This window comes from Ambystoma mexicanum, chromosome 6q, assembly GCF_040938575.1.
Source record: "Ambystoma mexicanum isolate Mex_15411 chromosome 6q, UKY_AmexF1_1, whole genome shotgun sequence".
In the NCBI taxonomy this organism is placed as follows: Eukaryota; Metazoa; Chordata; class Amphibia; order Caudata; family Ambystomatidae; genus Ambystoma; species Ambystoma mexicanum.
In genome coordinates, this window is record NC_090937.1 from 1613151158 (window position 1) to 1613168095 (window position 16938).

The window sequence follows — 16938 nt, forward strand, 5'->3', positions numbered from 1 at the left end:
TAGAGACCCGGTTCTGTTCTCACTCAGTATAACCAATCTGCATTCGGCATAGTGGGAAGTCCTCCTCTAAGGTGCCCATAATAATTATGGCCTCTTCCAAGAGTCCAACATTCACTATTGCTTGCTTGGGTAAGCCCTTGCAAGCAGTGTCCCTATTCCTATGGCCCAGCACCTTACACAAGAAACAGCCTTTGGGATACGAGAACACAGCTGTCCGAGTGTTAGGGATGCCTGTGCACTTCTTTTTAGTGTGTACAGCTGAACAAGGTTTTGGGATTTTCCTTCATTCTTGACACGACTTCGAAGAGGAGTGGGTTGGACCTTTGTCCTTCCCATCCTTGTTTACTTTTTTGTCTGAAGATTTCTCTTGCTTTTTGGGTGTGCTCACCTAAGCATTTTTCTGGACTTGATCATTCACAAACTTGTTGGCAGCCTTTGAAAGCTCCCCAGGGTCTGTGATAGTCTTGCACACAAGATGCTGGTGTAGGTCAACCTCACAATTCCTCAATACATGCTCACACACAATCAGATTGTGCATCCCTTTAAATGAGTCAACTTTGTTACGGCCACCCACCCGCTCAGATGTTTCAACTAGTGTGTGAACGCTTCAAATGTCTGCACGCTTTTCTTTACAAGCTCTTTGAAGCTCTTGCGATACTGTTCTGGTGTTTTACAGAACTTCCTGAGGAGGGCTGCCTTCATGCTCTCATAAACAGGCCTTTCTTCAGGAGTTAACTGAAGAATTGCATCAGTTGCTGGTGTCATTAAGCGACTCATCAGGGCTGCACCACACAGTACCTCGTCCACCTCCTGTAGCTGAAAAAGCCAGCTTGAGTGCTTCAAACCCTTCCCCACTTCGTAAGCCTGCACTACGTCTTTGGCTATGTCCAGCTGAGGCTTACCCTGGGCACTCTGGTTTGAGCTACTACTGCTCCTTTCGCTAGAGGTGGATCACTTAGCCTCCCTCTTCTCTTCAAGTACCATCTTGCACTGCTCTATAGTGGCCCTGTCCCGCTCTATGGTGACCTCGTCCTGCTATTTCTGTTGATCTCACACTAGTCTCCTCCAGCAAGAGCTTTCGAGCGGCTACCTCATTAACAGCAGGATCAATTGCTGGCTACTTAGAGAATGTGCTGAGGCCTGGGACCAGCAGGATGCCACACTAGCCCCTGACCTCACTGACACTCTAGAGTGTTGAGAAACCACGCTTGCCCCACAGTCGGATGGTTGGCTGGAAACACTGATCATGCCTTCATTCCTCGTCGTCTTCCAGTTCCCCCCCTGGAAGGTATTTTGCATTTGGGTACACAGGGCCTAACCCGTCCCCGGGGTCTTCTACCAACTTGCCCAAGTTTGGAGGCTGGTCATCGACTCAGCTTTATTTACCTCAGTGCTCTGGGGACGTCCCCTCTCTTGACATAGGATGTGCAGGACTTTCTTGGACATGCCGTCACAGTCTCCATGTCAAGATCCATGATTATTACAAATACCAAGCAGTGTCTAAATGTTGCCTGCAACAGTACTTTTATCGTTGGGTGACTAAGCTGTACGAAGGCACCAACTAGATCCGACCCCCTGCCACCAATGAGACAAATCAAATTCCGGGGCACCATTGGCCCAAAGATGAATAACGATTTCTAAACCATCAATCAGCCCCACACCTCTAGTGCACCAGAAGGGATCCAAACAGATTGGAAATACAAGCACATTATAAACCTACTTGTCCAATTTTTATAACATGGACGGAATGGCAGTCTTATCTCTGCAAAGTTGTGGATCATGGTTATTTGCAACACATCAATAAATACAATAATTACCCAATGATAAAGGGACTGCCCAGTGAATATGGTGTAATAAAATCTACTTTATTATCACAATAGTCAGTTCTAGCACACAGCAAGATACAACTCACCCTGTAAATCAACGTAGAGGACAGAGAATCTCAAGAAGGAAAAGGTATGCACTCTGGATACTGACAGGAGAGTAGTTGGTAAAGTAAATAATCACAATAGTTCAAGCATACTTACTTTCAACACAAAGGTAGTAAAATGTCACTAGGGCCCTTCGGAGAAGGACCAGGGGGACAGAAACGCAATGTTCCTTGTGCTTGGAGAAGTACTTGCTGCTCGACAGGATTGAGTCAGTTTCAGGATGCTTTGCAGCTCATGTGACAGAGTTCAATGCAGGAGACAGCTGCGGGTATCAGACGGCAGGCAATTCGGCAAGCGAGTCTGGACGGATGCTGCAGGCTGGCCTACATGGCAGCTCGGGGTCAGGTATTGTTGTCTCAGTGCTGGTTGGTGGGTCTGAAGCACTGTTCAAGGTGTCTCAGACAGAGTGAGCGACAGCAGCGTGACAACAGTGAGCGTAGCAGTTGGTTGCAGCTCGAGATGCTTGACTTGCTTGAAAATGCCCAATATAGCATACGTCGTGGATGTTTGTCGATGCAATCCTCCTAGCTTCTTCACTGGGCTCTTGTTGTCCTTTAAGGTGGATGACCCAAAGCTAAGGAGAGTGTTGCAGGCAATGGCCTTGTCCTTGGTTTGGTTCAGAAACTCTCTGGCATTTCCGACCTAGGAAGTTTAATTGCAGAGCCTAGCAGGTCACACGAGGTCCTGGCTGGATACCGGTTCTGGAGCTGCAGGAAAGTCCTCTTGAACCAGTCTCTCCCTCTGTTCCCAGGGAGATGTTTAGGGGAGGGAGATTGCGTCTCTCTTTGGAAATTCTGGCATTCCTACAATGGCAGAAGCTGTTTAGACAGACTGTACCTTCAGCCGTGGTCCAAATGAGTTCTTCTTGTTACTCTGTATCTTCTTCACCTAACGCTAGGATGCAGCTACCATTTGGCAACTACATCAGCTGCACACATAACGGGTGCACCCACACACCCTTCAACACTTTCCCTCTCTACTGACAGAAAATCGGTGGGACTTAGTATTACATGTTTTCACCCCTTTACGTCTCTTTACTAGCTTGTCTGTCCAATTTTACAAATGCATCAATGTTAGTAACAATTATACTTGTTACTTGTTACTCCTTGCGAAGTCTTAAGTTAATCTGCCAAAAGAGGGGCCCAACCCTCTTTTAAAGCTAAATGGGCCACAGTGATTGGTGTAGGCTAAGCCTAACTGAATGAACCAATACTGGGCCCCCACCAACTGTCTCCTGTATGCATGAGGTTATAACCAGAGTGCTTTGTAACAGGAAAGGTAAAGGGGTGCATAACACTAAACTACACTAAACTCCTAAATGCAGCCAAGCCATTCCTCTCCACCACTAAATGACGCTTCCAATCGCAGCAAACATAAGGCTGTCAAGATCTTGAACTTCTGCATAAAGAGAGCAGACATTGACATCACTATACAGAGCTACCATTACTCAGATAATCTAGATACAATTAATTAGCATCCTTGGAGGAGCACCCAGGAGGCTCAGAATACGAGCTGTACTCTATGGTACAAGCAGCGTTCCGAGCTGCCTGGGCAGCCAGGGGCCCCTCCCCTTCCTCGCTCCCCCTTCGCCATTTAGCACTTGTCTAGTTTCCAACACAGGTTCCAACAGTGTCTTTTGTTTTTCAAAAACAAAAAAAAGAATGGTACCTTTGGTGTGCGGTTCAACAGTCATCATGATGGAAAAAGGAATTCCCTGCCAGAAGTACTGCGCGTCGCTGAGTCGCACACCACTTAAACGTACGTTTCTTTTTTTTTTAATACAGAACTACACAGGTGCTAATGGTGATATTAACCCTGGCGGCTTTGCTCGGGCCCTTAACGTGGGCCCTTACCTTGGACGGCCAGCCTTCACCGACTGGGTTGGCCCACCGTCTAGGGTAAAATTGACCCAATAATAAACACTAAACTCCGTATTTTACATACACGAATAATGGAAAGTCAATATCATCTTTTAAATTGATGATAAACATATATATCTGTGGAATGATCAGCTTCTGAGGTGGCAAGGCCATATGAAATTAAATATAGTGTTCATATCAGGAGTGTAAAAATCCAGGTCAGGAACGCCCCAAAGGCACCAGGTTTTCAGTATAATCACTGACTATGCAAATAATTCCCCCTTTTTTATTCATTGAATTCAAATGTGGTATCTTTTTTTTGGGCATCCAGACACAGAATGTGGTGGCCCCTGGATTCAAGACAGGCATGCCTGGACAAAAATCATTTTCCCGCACTGTTTGTGATTTCCCAAAACACACAGGCAACAAGTACATTAGGAATAATACTCAAAGACTCACCCATCCCGCCGAGCCTCCTTTCTCTCCAGGTCCTGGATGACATCCAAAAGGACTTTGATAGTCTGCTGGCTTGTCTCTAGCACCCCTTCCAAGGCCTGCAGCCGGGCTGACACATCCCCCTTCTGGTACAGCCCACCCCGGTGGGGATTTGCTTCCTTCTCCACCCTCAGGCACCCCACCCTTTCCAGGTGTCCCTGAGGCAGAAGCTCCTCATCTCCTTTGGATAAGTGTGCCTGGCTCTTGGAAGCTGCCACCAGCTCTAGGAGGTCTTTAACGTGACGCAACGTCTCCGATTGGTCGGCCGTCAAGCATCCCTCCCCTGGAGGGTTTGTCCATGAGTTGGTTGGCTCTGCAGGATCCTTCTCAGCTTCCATAGGGGAAGGCGTAGGCTCCCGCGTCCTTACGGTGTAATACTCCTCAAGCGGATCCTCAGTCTGGGACTGGGGGTAAGGGCTGAAACAGGATGCACTAATGTCAGCTTGAGGAGGGGGGATAGGCCCACTGGAATGTTCCTGCTCTTTTAGCACTGTGAAATCTGGCTCAAACTTGCTGGGCGATGGCTGATCACTCCTGCTGCTGAGGCTCTCTGTGCCGCCTTCCATTTGCCCCAATTGCTCCATGTCTTTAAAATTGGCATGTATAATTCCTGGCGTTTCAATGGATTCCTGTTGGAATGTTGCAGCCTCAATCAATAGACAAGGGCTTCTATCTGGGGGCAGAACATGTATTGGTGTGTTGGGCAATGTCCTACAGCCCCCTTGAAACGATGGACACCTGGTGGTGGGGTTCAAGATTACGGGTCTGTGGTCTTGAGAGCTGAGTACGCTGATTCTTCTGGGAGAGATTTGTGGCGTGCCCTGGGGTGATGAATTGTTTTTGAGATGCGGGGAGTCCTGAGGTGCCGGGATGGAAGCCAGAGGCGGGGCACAGTTGGGCATCTTTCCGGTCGCCATCGGGAGGGTGCTCTGCTCAGAATGATGTGTACAGAGAGATGGATAGGCGTCTTTTGTCTTTATTCCGGGGCTTCCATCTACTTTAGGATCACTTTCACAACTAGACAGTTCATCGCACTCGCTTCCTTGAGGAGTTCTCTTCGTTGGCGACACTCGTTCTCCTCCATGTTGGGGAGAGGAAGAAGAATCATTCATGGAGGTCACCAAGTTGGTCCTTCCATAGTCCTCTGATGCAACATGTGTTGGGTAGAAGGGGTGGAACTGTGGGCTGTTAGAAGTAAGGGCACTGGGGCAGCTCTGCTTCTGTGATAGACCATTGTCAGCTGTGCTGGACGTCGCCCGCTGAGGGAACCTGCTGCCCACGTGTGTTTGCTGGAGATGGTTTTGGACTGGTTTTCGTCGGGCACGCCTATCACCAGCTTGAAGTACATGAGGGGAAGCGGGTTGGTTTCTATTTTCCAAAAGGCCAGCTGTTGACATCTGAGTGCCCCCATTAAGGGTTATGGCGGTGGCAATTTCGCCGTTGTATCCCGAGACCTGCAAATCATTTTGCCTGGCTAGTCCCCTCTGTTCCCTGTGGTTGGCAAGGGCGACCAGCAACTGCTCCTCACCAAAGTCACTGACACTCTTACTGCGGAACCGGAAGGCGGGAAAGTGCTTTTGCAGGCTGGGCGATGTCTGGATGGCAGTGCTCATGGAGGCCTTCTTCGGGTTAGGCAAGGTGAGGGAGCAAGGCCTCGACTGGTACCAATGTCGACGGCTGGGTTGGGGTGGGCCTCTCCCCATAGAAGAACTATTTACTAAGGGTTGAATGACCGTCTGATTAGCATCCTGTTGGGGGGAAGAGTCTCTCTGTATGTAGAGGGCAGACTTTGGAGCTGGCCCATCACGGTGGATTCTCTCCTGGTCCTCTTCTGCACCATCCACTTGGTCCTTGAAGCGCACCTGTTGAGTACGGTTACGCCTGCGCTTTAAGCGGCTCTCAATGTCAGGTGAGTCGCGGTTGAGCAGCACAGACCTCACCGTCATGGCTTTATCTTGGTTGATGTTTTTACGCTGTGCCAGAGAATGGTTAGACTCCTTGCTGACCATGCTCCCCTCTGGAGGGTCCTTAATGCTACCAGCCAGCCCCTCTCTTCCCAGAAAGCCTCAAAAGCACATCTGGGCCTGTGGGAAGAAAAGGAAGCCTTGAGCGGCAGTCCCCGTGACCTCTCACTTTGACCCTCCAAGGCCACTCCAAAGAGCCCCAAGTGAGTACCCCGTGGGCCTCCAGCAGAGGGCGATCTGTTGCACTGTTGAGCATTGCACCCCGTTTCTTAAAGCATATATGTTTGCAGATTGTCGACACCAGTGCCTGACCCGGCAGACCCAGATAGCATTCTTCAAGGTGACTAGGTTCGATCTGAGGTGCGTCTCCTCCACGAAACGTGGGCGAAGGTGTGAACGGCAAAGCAGAGGTGGTGGTGTGTGGGCTGTGCATGGGTGTTTCCTTTTGCCAATGTGTAACCATGCGCTTAATCAAGAGTTGATGTGTTCCCTTGGCAGCACGGCCTCCACCATCACCCTCTTGTTCTTTCTCTTCTTCTGGATTCCTCAGATCTTCAATTCTCTCTAGATCACCATCCTCTTTACCACACTCCCTGCTGCTCACAACTGTGATAGTGTAGGTATTAGGGAAATCATGTTGCTGGTGCTCTCTGGCACGGGCGGCACCCTGGTTTTGTGTCCTTCGCGCAAAGCATCGTGTTTTGGCCTCACGGCTCCAGGATGCACGTTCTAGCCAGTGCCAGGTGATGGAGCGGGTCTTCATCAGGAGGAGTCAGTGCAGCGGCAATCATGGCTTCCACAGGATCCCCGAATGAGCTGCTTCATATATGATGCTTCAGCATACCCTGGAGAAGAGAGGTGGAAGGAGAGGAGGAGAGGGATAGGGGAAATGGTGGGAAAGAAAGAGAGAGAGTGTGAAAGGGGAGAGGGAGATACAGAGAGATGGGCAATAGAAAGTGTGTGAGAAGAAAAGCAAGCCGAGAGAGACAGATATATATATATAGAGAGAGAGAACATTATGAGGCGATATAGAGAGGGAAACGGAGGAAGAACGATGAGATTGAAAGTGAGAGAGACATGGGGAAAAGAAAGAGATTGAAATACAAGATTGAAGGATAGAGAGGAGAGCAAAAGATAGTAGAGAGTGATGGAGAAGGTGAGCGATTCAAAAACGGGCAGGAAAGAGAAAGATGGGAGAGAGGGAAAGAGACAGACAAAGTTAGGATGGAGACAGCAAAAGAGAGAGCGGGAGAGAGAAGGAGAAAGAGAGAGAGAGAGATTCTTCTGTCAGTCTTGTTGATGATGGGCAGATAATTAAAACAAAACACTAGTATTATAACTACCCATATCAATTATTTCACATCATAAAATGTTTCTCTAAAAGAACAAACACGACTCGTGGACATATCTTGCAAGAACATTTCATGTACTCTAGCCCAACCAATTTAACATTCAATCCGGTGGTATGCATTCAGTCCACAGAGCCGGACTGCACATGAAATGTGTTAATTGGGTGCATGGAACACATTTCATGAATTCAAGACAAGAGAATAGAATGTGTTTATAAAATCATCGTTATAGCAAAGATTTAGGGAGTATGAACTAGGCTCCTTCTCCAGTATATATAGAAAAAAAACTCACAGCACCTGTGTTTATCGTAGAATGTATCATTGCCCCTCTGGTTAAAATTACTTTCTGTAGGAGGGGTGTGTGTGTATGTGTGTGTGCATGTGTGTGTGTTTTTGAATGTGTGTTTCTGTGTGTATTTGTGTGCATAAGTGCTGGCGTGCGTGTATGTGTGTGTCAGTGAGAGCATGAGGCAGTGAGCGAGATGTCTCCACCAAAACTAAAATCCTTTTAATTCCCAACAGTTCGATTAGTGACTGTCTACCCCCTCCCCAAATGTATTTTGCCCCACTTTGCCTACTTCTCCCTTATTCAACTGTGGATCTTAGCCTCGTCTTTAACTCCACTTTTCTTTACAGGTGGCACCCATGTTCTCATTTATTCTTGTCGCTTTCATCTCTGCAGCATTCACACCATCCCTAATTTTCGTACCTTCTTTGATAATAAAGCTCTTATTCTCACACCGATTTTTTCACAACTTGACTGTTATTCCTCACTCCTTTTGCTCATGTTCTTTCCCCTCTTCCACTTATATGAAGCATAGCTATTGGTCTTCTCTGTTTACTCCCCCCTACCCTTTTATTTCTCCCTCTCTTGCTGTTCTCCATTGACTAACCTTGCTACAGCCCCCTTCAATTCTGCTGTTTATATACTGTTTTTAAATGTAGTTTTGGCTTGAGCCCTCTTATTTTTACTCCCTTTTTTCAATGTACACTGCTAGTGACACTCTTCTTTGTTATTAATGCCGCGCCTATGTTAGTAGCGCTTTCACTTACTTTCACTTCAGGCTCCTGGACTCTGACACACTGTGGGATAAATTCAGACCCAAGATACAAATGAACTGCGTCTGGCTGATTGAAGCCCAAATAGGGCAGACATATGAAAACACACTGTTGGCAGAGACAAGGCCGGCAAGTCATTCTGAACTATCAAGTGACTGAATGTTGATTTCACAAAAAGGAAAAATAAAAGGAAATGGGCCCTATGTTCGAATGACAAAGTGCAAAACAGGAGACCAAATTCCAATACATGGGCACGATACCTGAAAGTGCAGAGTGCAGTTTAGCTAACACAGAGAGCTAACATGGAAACATTTGTGCATTCTGCATCATGGAAATAAACAGGTGCAGATGAAACTCCACCGCAGAAGTACATTTCAAGGCACACATTAAGGAAACTTGTGGCTACAGAAAACCTGTTTTAAAATAAGCAGAGAGAATGAAGATGATAGCAAAATGTATCTCGTAGGATGCAAGACATTGAAGCAAAATGTATATTGGGGAATAAAAATTGTGTTTTAAAAGCATGATGTTTTGTCATCAGAGCTGACTTTAAAGATAGTGTTTGAATCCAGAGACCTTCCCTCATTTGATTCAAAGACTCAAGCACTGCTATCTAAGGATTCCCATAAAGCTTCTGCAGAGAGAGGAAAGGGACAGAGCTTATGCCTGACCAAAGTTTTATTGTGATGAACAGATGACCACTCAGTCAAAAAAAGACCCATCTAATGGATGTGAATTCTGAATAATAGTCAGGACTAACATTCAATTCATGGTCCCTCCCCAAGCACAATGACAATTGACATGTTGCAGATATCTGCCACATTATGGCAAGAAATGGGATTATATCTGTCTCGGGAGGATAGCTCAGGGGCAACATGCTCGCCTTGGAAGCAAGACGACACGGAGCAACACAGGTTTCATCCCCGGGTCCGCGCTTAGAAACCTCTGGGTATTAAGTGTGTTATAAATAACCAATCATATCATATCATACCCTTCTGTTCCGGAAGATAAGAACACATATTCAGGTCCCGGGCTTTGAAAGAATGTTAAGTGTTTTGTTTCAGGTCATGTCAACAAGTGAGAGATAACCAGGCCTAGATTCAGATCTTGGGAATCAAAAATATGCCAGTTGATTGAAGTGAAAAGTATTTGTGTCAATTATTATTACATTGAGCGTATATGGGAAATCATACTTTGTACCTTAATTCGGGAGCCAATATGCTTACCCATATGTTTCAAATATGTCCGTACAGCTTTTGAAAATCTTCATCTGAAGGTACAATTCCCCTCAAGTTTCAACCTTGAGAAGCAGAGTTATAAGCTAAAATGTGATTGCAGCTACCCCAAATAAATCATGTATGGGCAATGTTGGAATATGGTGGCTTATGGAATTCAATACCTGTCTGCAAAATCTTGTGATCGTGACAATAATTTTCTCTCTAAAATTCTGCCATTCGCATTTGCAGTCATGTGCCGCCATGGGAAACAGTGCATTATGTCTGGAATGATAATACCAATTAAAACATATATAGTTTGTAAATCTTATTTGTAAATTGGGAAAAGTTGTCATGTAGATTGTTTAAGTTTATACCTGAAGTGTTCAGAAAGGCTAATGAAAATGGTTGGAAATATAACTCCCAGAAATGTTGCATAGATACCTCAGGAAAAATCAGGGGCAAGAAGCAAGGCTATTTAAGCGGGAGGACAAATATATGGCCAATCCAAATCATGAGCCAATAAGCTAGCACCTCATAATTTAGATATTTTTAGGTGTTATTATGGGTTTAAACAGAGACGCACAGTGGGAAAGGGGCTCTTGCCAAAATAGGGAGATCTGTCCAAAATGACGAGGTGTCTTAAATGATCTGAAGTTTCTCAGCTGACAGGAGTTCTATCAAATCATTAGAAGGAAGGCAGAACGAGGTAGATGAGACCAGGAGAAAGACTAAACTCTAGAGTGAACCTGCAGAGGCAAATAGAGGGATTGATTATGGAGGCCACCATGGCTGAACCTGGAGAGGGTGTCTAACCAAGTCCCTATGCTTCCCATGAGAGGATCCAGAAGCCCTGATGATTTTCCCTGAGCACAAAACCCGGAATGATTTAAAATAAGTACCTAAAACAAAGCATTACTGGGGTTCTATTTGATTTATTATCTGTTTCCATATAGTTATTCATCGAGAGGGCATCCAGAAGTAGAACCCTAGCAACTGTGATTTATTGATAATGGGAGATCTAGGAGGAATTCAAAGCCTCCTATCTCTCTGCCAGTGTGAATAATGGTTTAGCACTATAATGTAATTTTGGGTCCACCTATAATCCCATTTGCCAACCACGAAATAACCTAAAGGGAAACAGTACAATTAAAAGGGAAATTTATTTTGGAATGGTTCAACAATCCCTTAACCCTGTACCAAAGCAGAGGTGGAGCTATATCAAAATTCAATGTCTGGGTTGGAGCAGGGCAGAACAGTGTTCCAGGTTAAACAAAGTGAAATACCTGATTTAAAAGCACCTCTATACTGAGAGTGAGACAAGAACTCCAAATTGATAGATTCTTCACTGCATAGTGGCAAAGGAAAATGATTTAATATAGTGAGAAAGGTATAGTGTTAAATAATGGCTATGTGAGTACATGATGAGCATTGTACATGTCTATTCTGTTGTCAAATAGAAAAGTATTACATTTAATTTAAAGACAGACCATTCACGATCTATATGGTAAAGCAAAACTATTATATGATGTTCTTGGGCGCTGCCTAAATTAACTTGATATTATTAGTATTTTGTGAGTGACTCTAGTATATGAAGTATTCTTTAGACCTGTGTTTCTATGTAACCATTGTGGAAAAAAAACCAAGAAGTAAAACTGCACATGTTGTTGGGATAAAGAGTATGCTATCTTTGTTATCCTAAACCAAATGATCTTTTCCATTTGTGAAAAAAGTGAATTGTCAGGAACAAAAAGCATTTGGGTCACAGAGTAAGGTGGTGTGTCTAGAGATCATTCTTGTGCAATATTGATTTAGTCTACTAAATAATGTACATATAAGCATTCAAACATCCTAATTCTTGACTTCCCTATTGCACAGGGGTGAGGGATAAGAATGGTGTTAAATTAGTCAAAACATTTTTTAGTGAAGAACCCAAAAATAGTTTGATATTGGGGTGACGCTTTTGATTGGGGGGGGATCTCTCCGCATTAATTATTGCCATAAAAATATCCCGTGCAACACCCTACCCCTCTTTTTATGCTCTGTCCCCACTCTTTCTTTCTACCGCTCTTCTCTGGAAAGCTTACCTTTTATCTGTTCCCCAAAACCACTTCTATCCTTTAAATAAATAAAATAATAGATCAGCTATCTGGTAAGATAAATTAGCCAGTCGAGAGCACACTGAGGCCATCTGGGTGTGATCTTCAGGTCGCAGGTTTAAATCCTGCCACAACCAACTCATCCTTTAAAGGTCAGCAAACGGCTGGGTGATAGTAATTGTATGTACATGTTCTCTATAAACTGTGTTGGCAAAACCAATGTATAATTAACAAAATATTCTTATGAGACTCACATTTGAAATTTAGTTATCAGGCTGGTGAGGACCATGGAGATATATGTTTTTGGTATTGGTTTACAGGTGCAAAACATTGATTTAATTTTTAAACAAACGTATTTAAAGTCAGTTTCATTATTGGTTGTAGTCAAAATTTTTGCAGATAAACATCCAATAAGAATCTCCCACACAGTTCATCACACATCTCCATCCGTAGCATCACCCAACAGCAACATGCAGAAACTCTGTAATACATAGTCACACTCAACCTTATACAAAATCACATCCCTGTTTAGAGCAATTCTAAACACTGACACACACTGGCCTGCACACGGGTCCACAAACCAACCAATGCAGTGCACCACACAGTAACCGACAAAGCTCCTGTGACGAATCAACTTCCGGGGTACCAGTGGTCCAGGGTTGAATATCGGTTTGTAAAACATCAATCAGCCCCTCACCTCAAGTACACCAGAAGGGATCTGAACAGATAGGAAAGAAATACAAAGTATAAACCTCCTTGTCCAATTTTGGTAATGTGAACTGAACAGCAGGCTTATCTCCACCAGGCCGCGGATCATTGGCTAGTTGCAACACAGAAAAAATAAATTATTTCCCAATGATAAAAGGGACTGTCTAGTAAAGGATGTATAAAAAAATCTACATTATTATTATCACAACAGACAGTTCTAGCCAACTACAAAATACAACCAACCCTGTAAAAGAATGCAGAGAACAGACAGTTTCAAAGAAGGAAAAGGGATGCACTCTGGATACTGACAGGAGTGTAGTCGGTACAATAATTAATCGTAATAGTTGAAGGATATTTCTGTTCAACTCAAAGTGAGAAATGGGTCATAAAATGTCAATAGGGGTGTTAAGAGAAGGATAAGAGGGACAAAACCACAATCTATCTTGTGCTGCAGGAGTTCTTGTTGCTCAACACAGTTGAGTCCGTTTCAGGGTGCTTTGCAGCTCATGTAACAGAATTCAAGGCGGGAAACAGCTGCGGGTATCAGGCAGCAGGCAGTTTGGCAAGTGAGGCTGGATGGATGGCTGCAGGCTGGCATATATGGCGGCTCTGGGTCAGGAATCATCTCAGTGATGGTCGGTGGTTCTGAAGCACTGGTCGAGGTGTCTCAGACGGCTTTAGTGACTGCAGCGCAACAGCAAATGGCCGTTCAGTTGGTTGCAGCTCGAGGGGCTTCCCTGGCTCGAAAATGTCTTTTAAGGCGGAAGTCAGTAGATGCTTGACGATGCACTCCTCCTATCTTCTTCACTGTGCTCATGTCATCCTTAAAGGTGACCGGCCCAAAGCTGAGAAGACTGTTGCAGGCAGCTGCCTTGACCTGGGTTTGGTGCAGAGACTCTGGCACTTCCCACCTAGGAAGCTTGCTGCAGAGCCTAGCAGGGCACGCTGTGTGCTGGCTGGGTACCAGTTGTAGAGCTGCTGGGGCACCCAGTATTCAGTATCGCCCTCTGTTCACTGGTAGATGGGAGGGATCTTGCTTCCCTCTTTGAGGTTCCTTCACTGGCAAAAGATGTAAGGCAGCGTTCTTCCTTCTGCTTTTGGTGAAGCCTTCAGATGATCTGCCAATAGAGGGGCTAATCCCTCTTTTAAAGTCAAATGGGCTAACCTTGTTAGTTAATTAGGCTGGCCATGGCAGGGGAAAGGTTTGGCTCTCCCCCTTCTGAGATAACCCGGCATACTCCTGGCTGGCTGACAGCACATACAGCAAGACACACAGCTCACAATCTCTTCCCACAGTGTCCCTGAATGTCCACGCACACCCCCGGACAAACATAATAACTTATTTTGTACATGTATTTATGTATTTGGCGTACTGTGCTTGGAACAAAAGCATGTATAAAATATGCATAGAGTGAGCGGCGCAAATCCGGGGCCAAGTGCATTACATAGGATGTGAATAAGAGCAACAAGCCTGTTGCTGAGCAAGAGGCATCAGGGCATATACCAAGGGCAAAAAAGGAACTAATTAACAGCAGGAAATATAGATGGGCTGGATGGGTTTGCAGTTATGAGAATGGAAGAGGGATGATATAGGGTCAGTGGGGCTGGAGAGGAAGTGTGATAACTAAAATATTGATTTCAATGTAAGATGGTTGGTGACTTTTATGTCAGTGGGGAGTGGGTAGTGAGAAGGATTGGAAGTGAGAGGATGCACAAGGTGCTTGAGGAATGGAAAGGCAGAGGGTTTTTATGAGGGTAGTGTGCGGCTGGATGAGTACTGCAGGAAGACACCAAGTCGCGGCTACTCGATAGATGAATAGACCAGAAGAGGGGGCTTTAAAAGGCAGCCGTTGACATGGTGATCCAGCCAGCATGAAGACAGTGTTTGCAGGCGTGAAGGCAGTAGGGAAGGCTCTACAGAGTGTGTGCGGCAAAGCTGAGAATTTTGTCAAGGTAGGATAAAGCATAGAATAGTCAAGCAGTGATTAAGATAAGTGAATGGAATAGTGGAGATGAAGGTTTTGGCAGAATGTTAGGTAAGTCGAGGGCTGATGGTCTTGTGATTTAGTAGATTAAGTCTAGAAACAGTGGCCCTTGGTGTTATAAAGTGAGGTTTTTATCAAAAAGGACCCCAAGAATTCACACCTTAGCAAAAGGTTTTCGAAAGTCAGAGGCAAAGCATATTTGAGACAGAACAAGGACAGTAGTTTCACAAGCTGTGATAGCAAAGGATATTAGAGATAGGACAAGAAAGGTAGATTTGCAAGCTTCGATAGCAAAGGATATTAGAGATAGGACAAGGGGAGTAGTTTTGCAAGCTTCGATAGCAAAGGATATTAGAGATAGGACAAGAAGAGTAGATTTGCAAGCTTCGATAGCAAAGGATATTAGAGATAGGACAAGGGGAGTAGCTTTGTGAGCTTCTATGAGTGGACCATGAGCCAGTGCTGGGCAACTCCAGTGGTGAGCACCTGGCAGGGATTCAGATGGAGACTCCAGAGGCGGTGAAGGAAAAGAAGATCTGAGTGTTGTCAGCAGAGAGGTGATGGGGAAGCCAAATGACAAGACATGCATTCTTCTGGAGGAAGTGTTGAGGATAAAGAGAGAAGGGTCATGGACGGTGCACTGAGGGACCCACACTGTGATAAGCATAGCACAATAGGCTTTTTACTTCCAAGAGATGGAGAAGAGGAAATCCAGGTGAGAGATGAACCTTGGGAGATCTGCATGGGGAAGGAGATATGTTCACAACCATCTACGACTTCGGAGAGGTCAAGGAGAATGAGGGTACAACAGTCTTAGGAGTGGTGGGTAGTGGTGAGGAAATTGAAGACATGGCAATGGACTGCGTCAGTAAAGTGAAAGCAAGGGAACCCTAAATGGCACTGGCCAAAAAGATTACTCGATACAAGACAGTGGATGATCCTGCTCCAGGGTTTTTGTGGCAGATGAAAGAGCAGCCGATAGTTTGCTGGACAAGCTGGGCTTTTAGGGGGTTCCTTCGGCAAAGGCAGAACAGTGCAATATTAATCCAGGTGGGGGCGATCCATGAAGGGGGGGTTCAAGAGGATGCAGATGTATGGACACATACAGGGTGCTAGGCTGCTGTTTCCTTAATGGCATTACAGGAGATGGCATATGTCAGTCTTAATTAACCCTTTTGAGGGGATTACCCATGGTTGGTGGAATGGAGTAGATGTATTGAAGGTGCAAACAGGATTTCTGTATTTAAATGGGTGAATGAGAGCAAGGTTGACGTCTTTGAAAGCTTGGTTAATGTAGGGAATCTTGGCGGAGAAAGAATTATGCAAGAATCCAGTAACTAAAAAGGAGCTTCATACAGGATGGAAGGATAGCTCACGTTTGTCTTGGGAGCAAGGCAACTCAGAGCAGCACAGATTTGAAAATGGGCCACACGATTACAGGCTGGAATCCGGGATGAAGCACTATAATTATAATTATAGTTATATAAGAACCCCATTTAATACAGAGAAATCAACCTAGCTACACACATGGAATAGCACACACTTTCACACACAGTGCATGTAATTTGGTAGTTGATTTACTGTATGCATCTCCAAAGAGGATCTTAAGACTTCCATGGATCAACTTGAAGCTCCTGACATTGCTCCTTTCATATGTCCACACATTGTTCATCACCTTGAAAAGCACATACACCCACGCACACCACACATTTACTCAAATGTACCTCTACATACACAGTCCCACACACATGCTAGTTCATATGTCTTTCTATACAGCCCTACGCATATCCTCAAAGTTGCACACACAAGGACCTTCCCACACACAATTCTACATGAAGCAGCAACAGACCACCCACATCCTCATAAACTGCTAAATACACAGATGCATGAAACAGAACTTCACATGCTGTACACACTTTACCAGGCACAGGTCCACGTGCAGCCTCACTATGGGGATTCATGGAATTTTGTGCACGGTGTAAAGTGACCTTTCACTGGTGCAAAGTGACTCTGCACTGCCAACAAACACCCTGATTCATGTAGCAGTGCAAAGTGTATTTTTACAGTGCAAAGTCACCTTTTATGAGGCACACGTTTCTGTGTGTTCAAGGGAGTCCCTGTGACACTCCTGAACAGTGTTATTCAAACCTTTTCATACTGATCCCCCCCTTAAGTAAAGATATTGTTTATGGGACCATTCAAAGGTCAAAATGACAACAGCACATTTTTCAGAAGGAATAGGGAAGAAATGCCATATAATTTACAGGAAGGTCTA

General features: G+C 45.0%; 2 protein-coding genes across 2 annotated transcripts in view; one reads left to right on the plus strand and one right to left on the minus strand.

Annotated features, from left to right (window-relative positions):
• The window catches only part of LOC138516908 (dedicator of cytokinesis protein 2-like), a 2920848-nt gene that overhangs the window by 1644775 nt on the left and 1259135 nt on the right, over positions 1 to 16938 (plus strand). The window lies entirely within an intron of this gene.
• LOC138516907 (uncharacterized) overlaps positions 1 to 16938 on the minus strand; it is a 595653-nt gene that overhangs the window by 427779 nt on the left and 150936 nt on the right. Inside the window, exon 2 of the mRNA XM_069632363.1 lies at positions 4250 to 7094. Coding sequence (XP_069488464.1) covers positions 4250 to 6294 — 2045 coding nt within the window. The 5' untranslated portion in view covers positions 6295 to 7094. The remainder of the gene's footprint in view (positions 1 to 4249; positions 7095 to 16938) is intronic.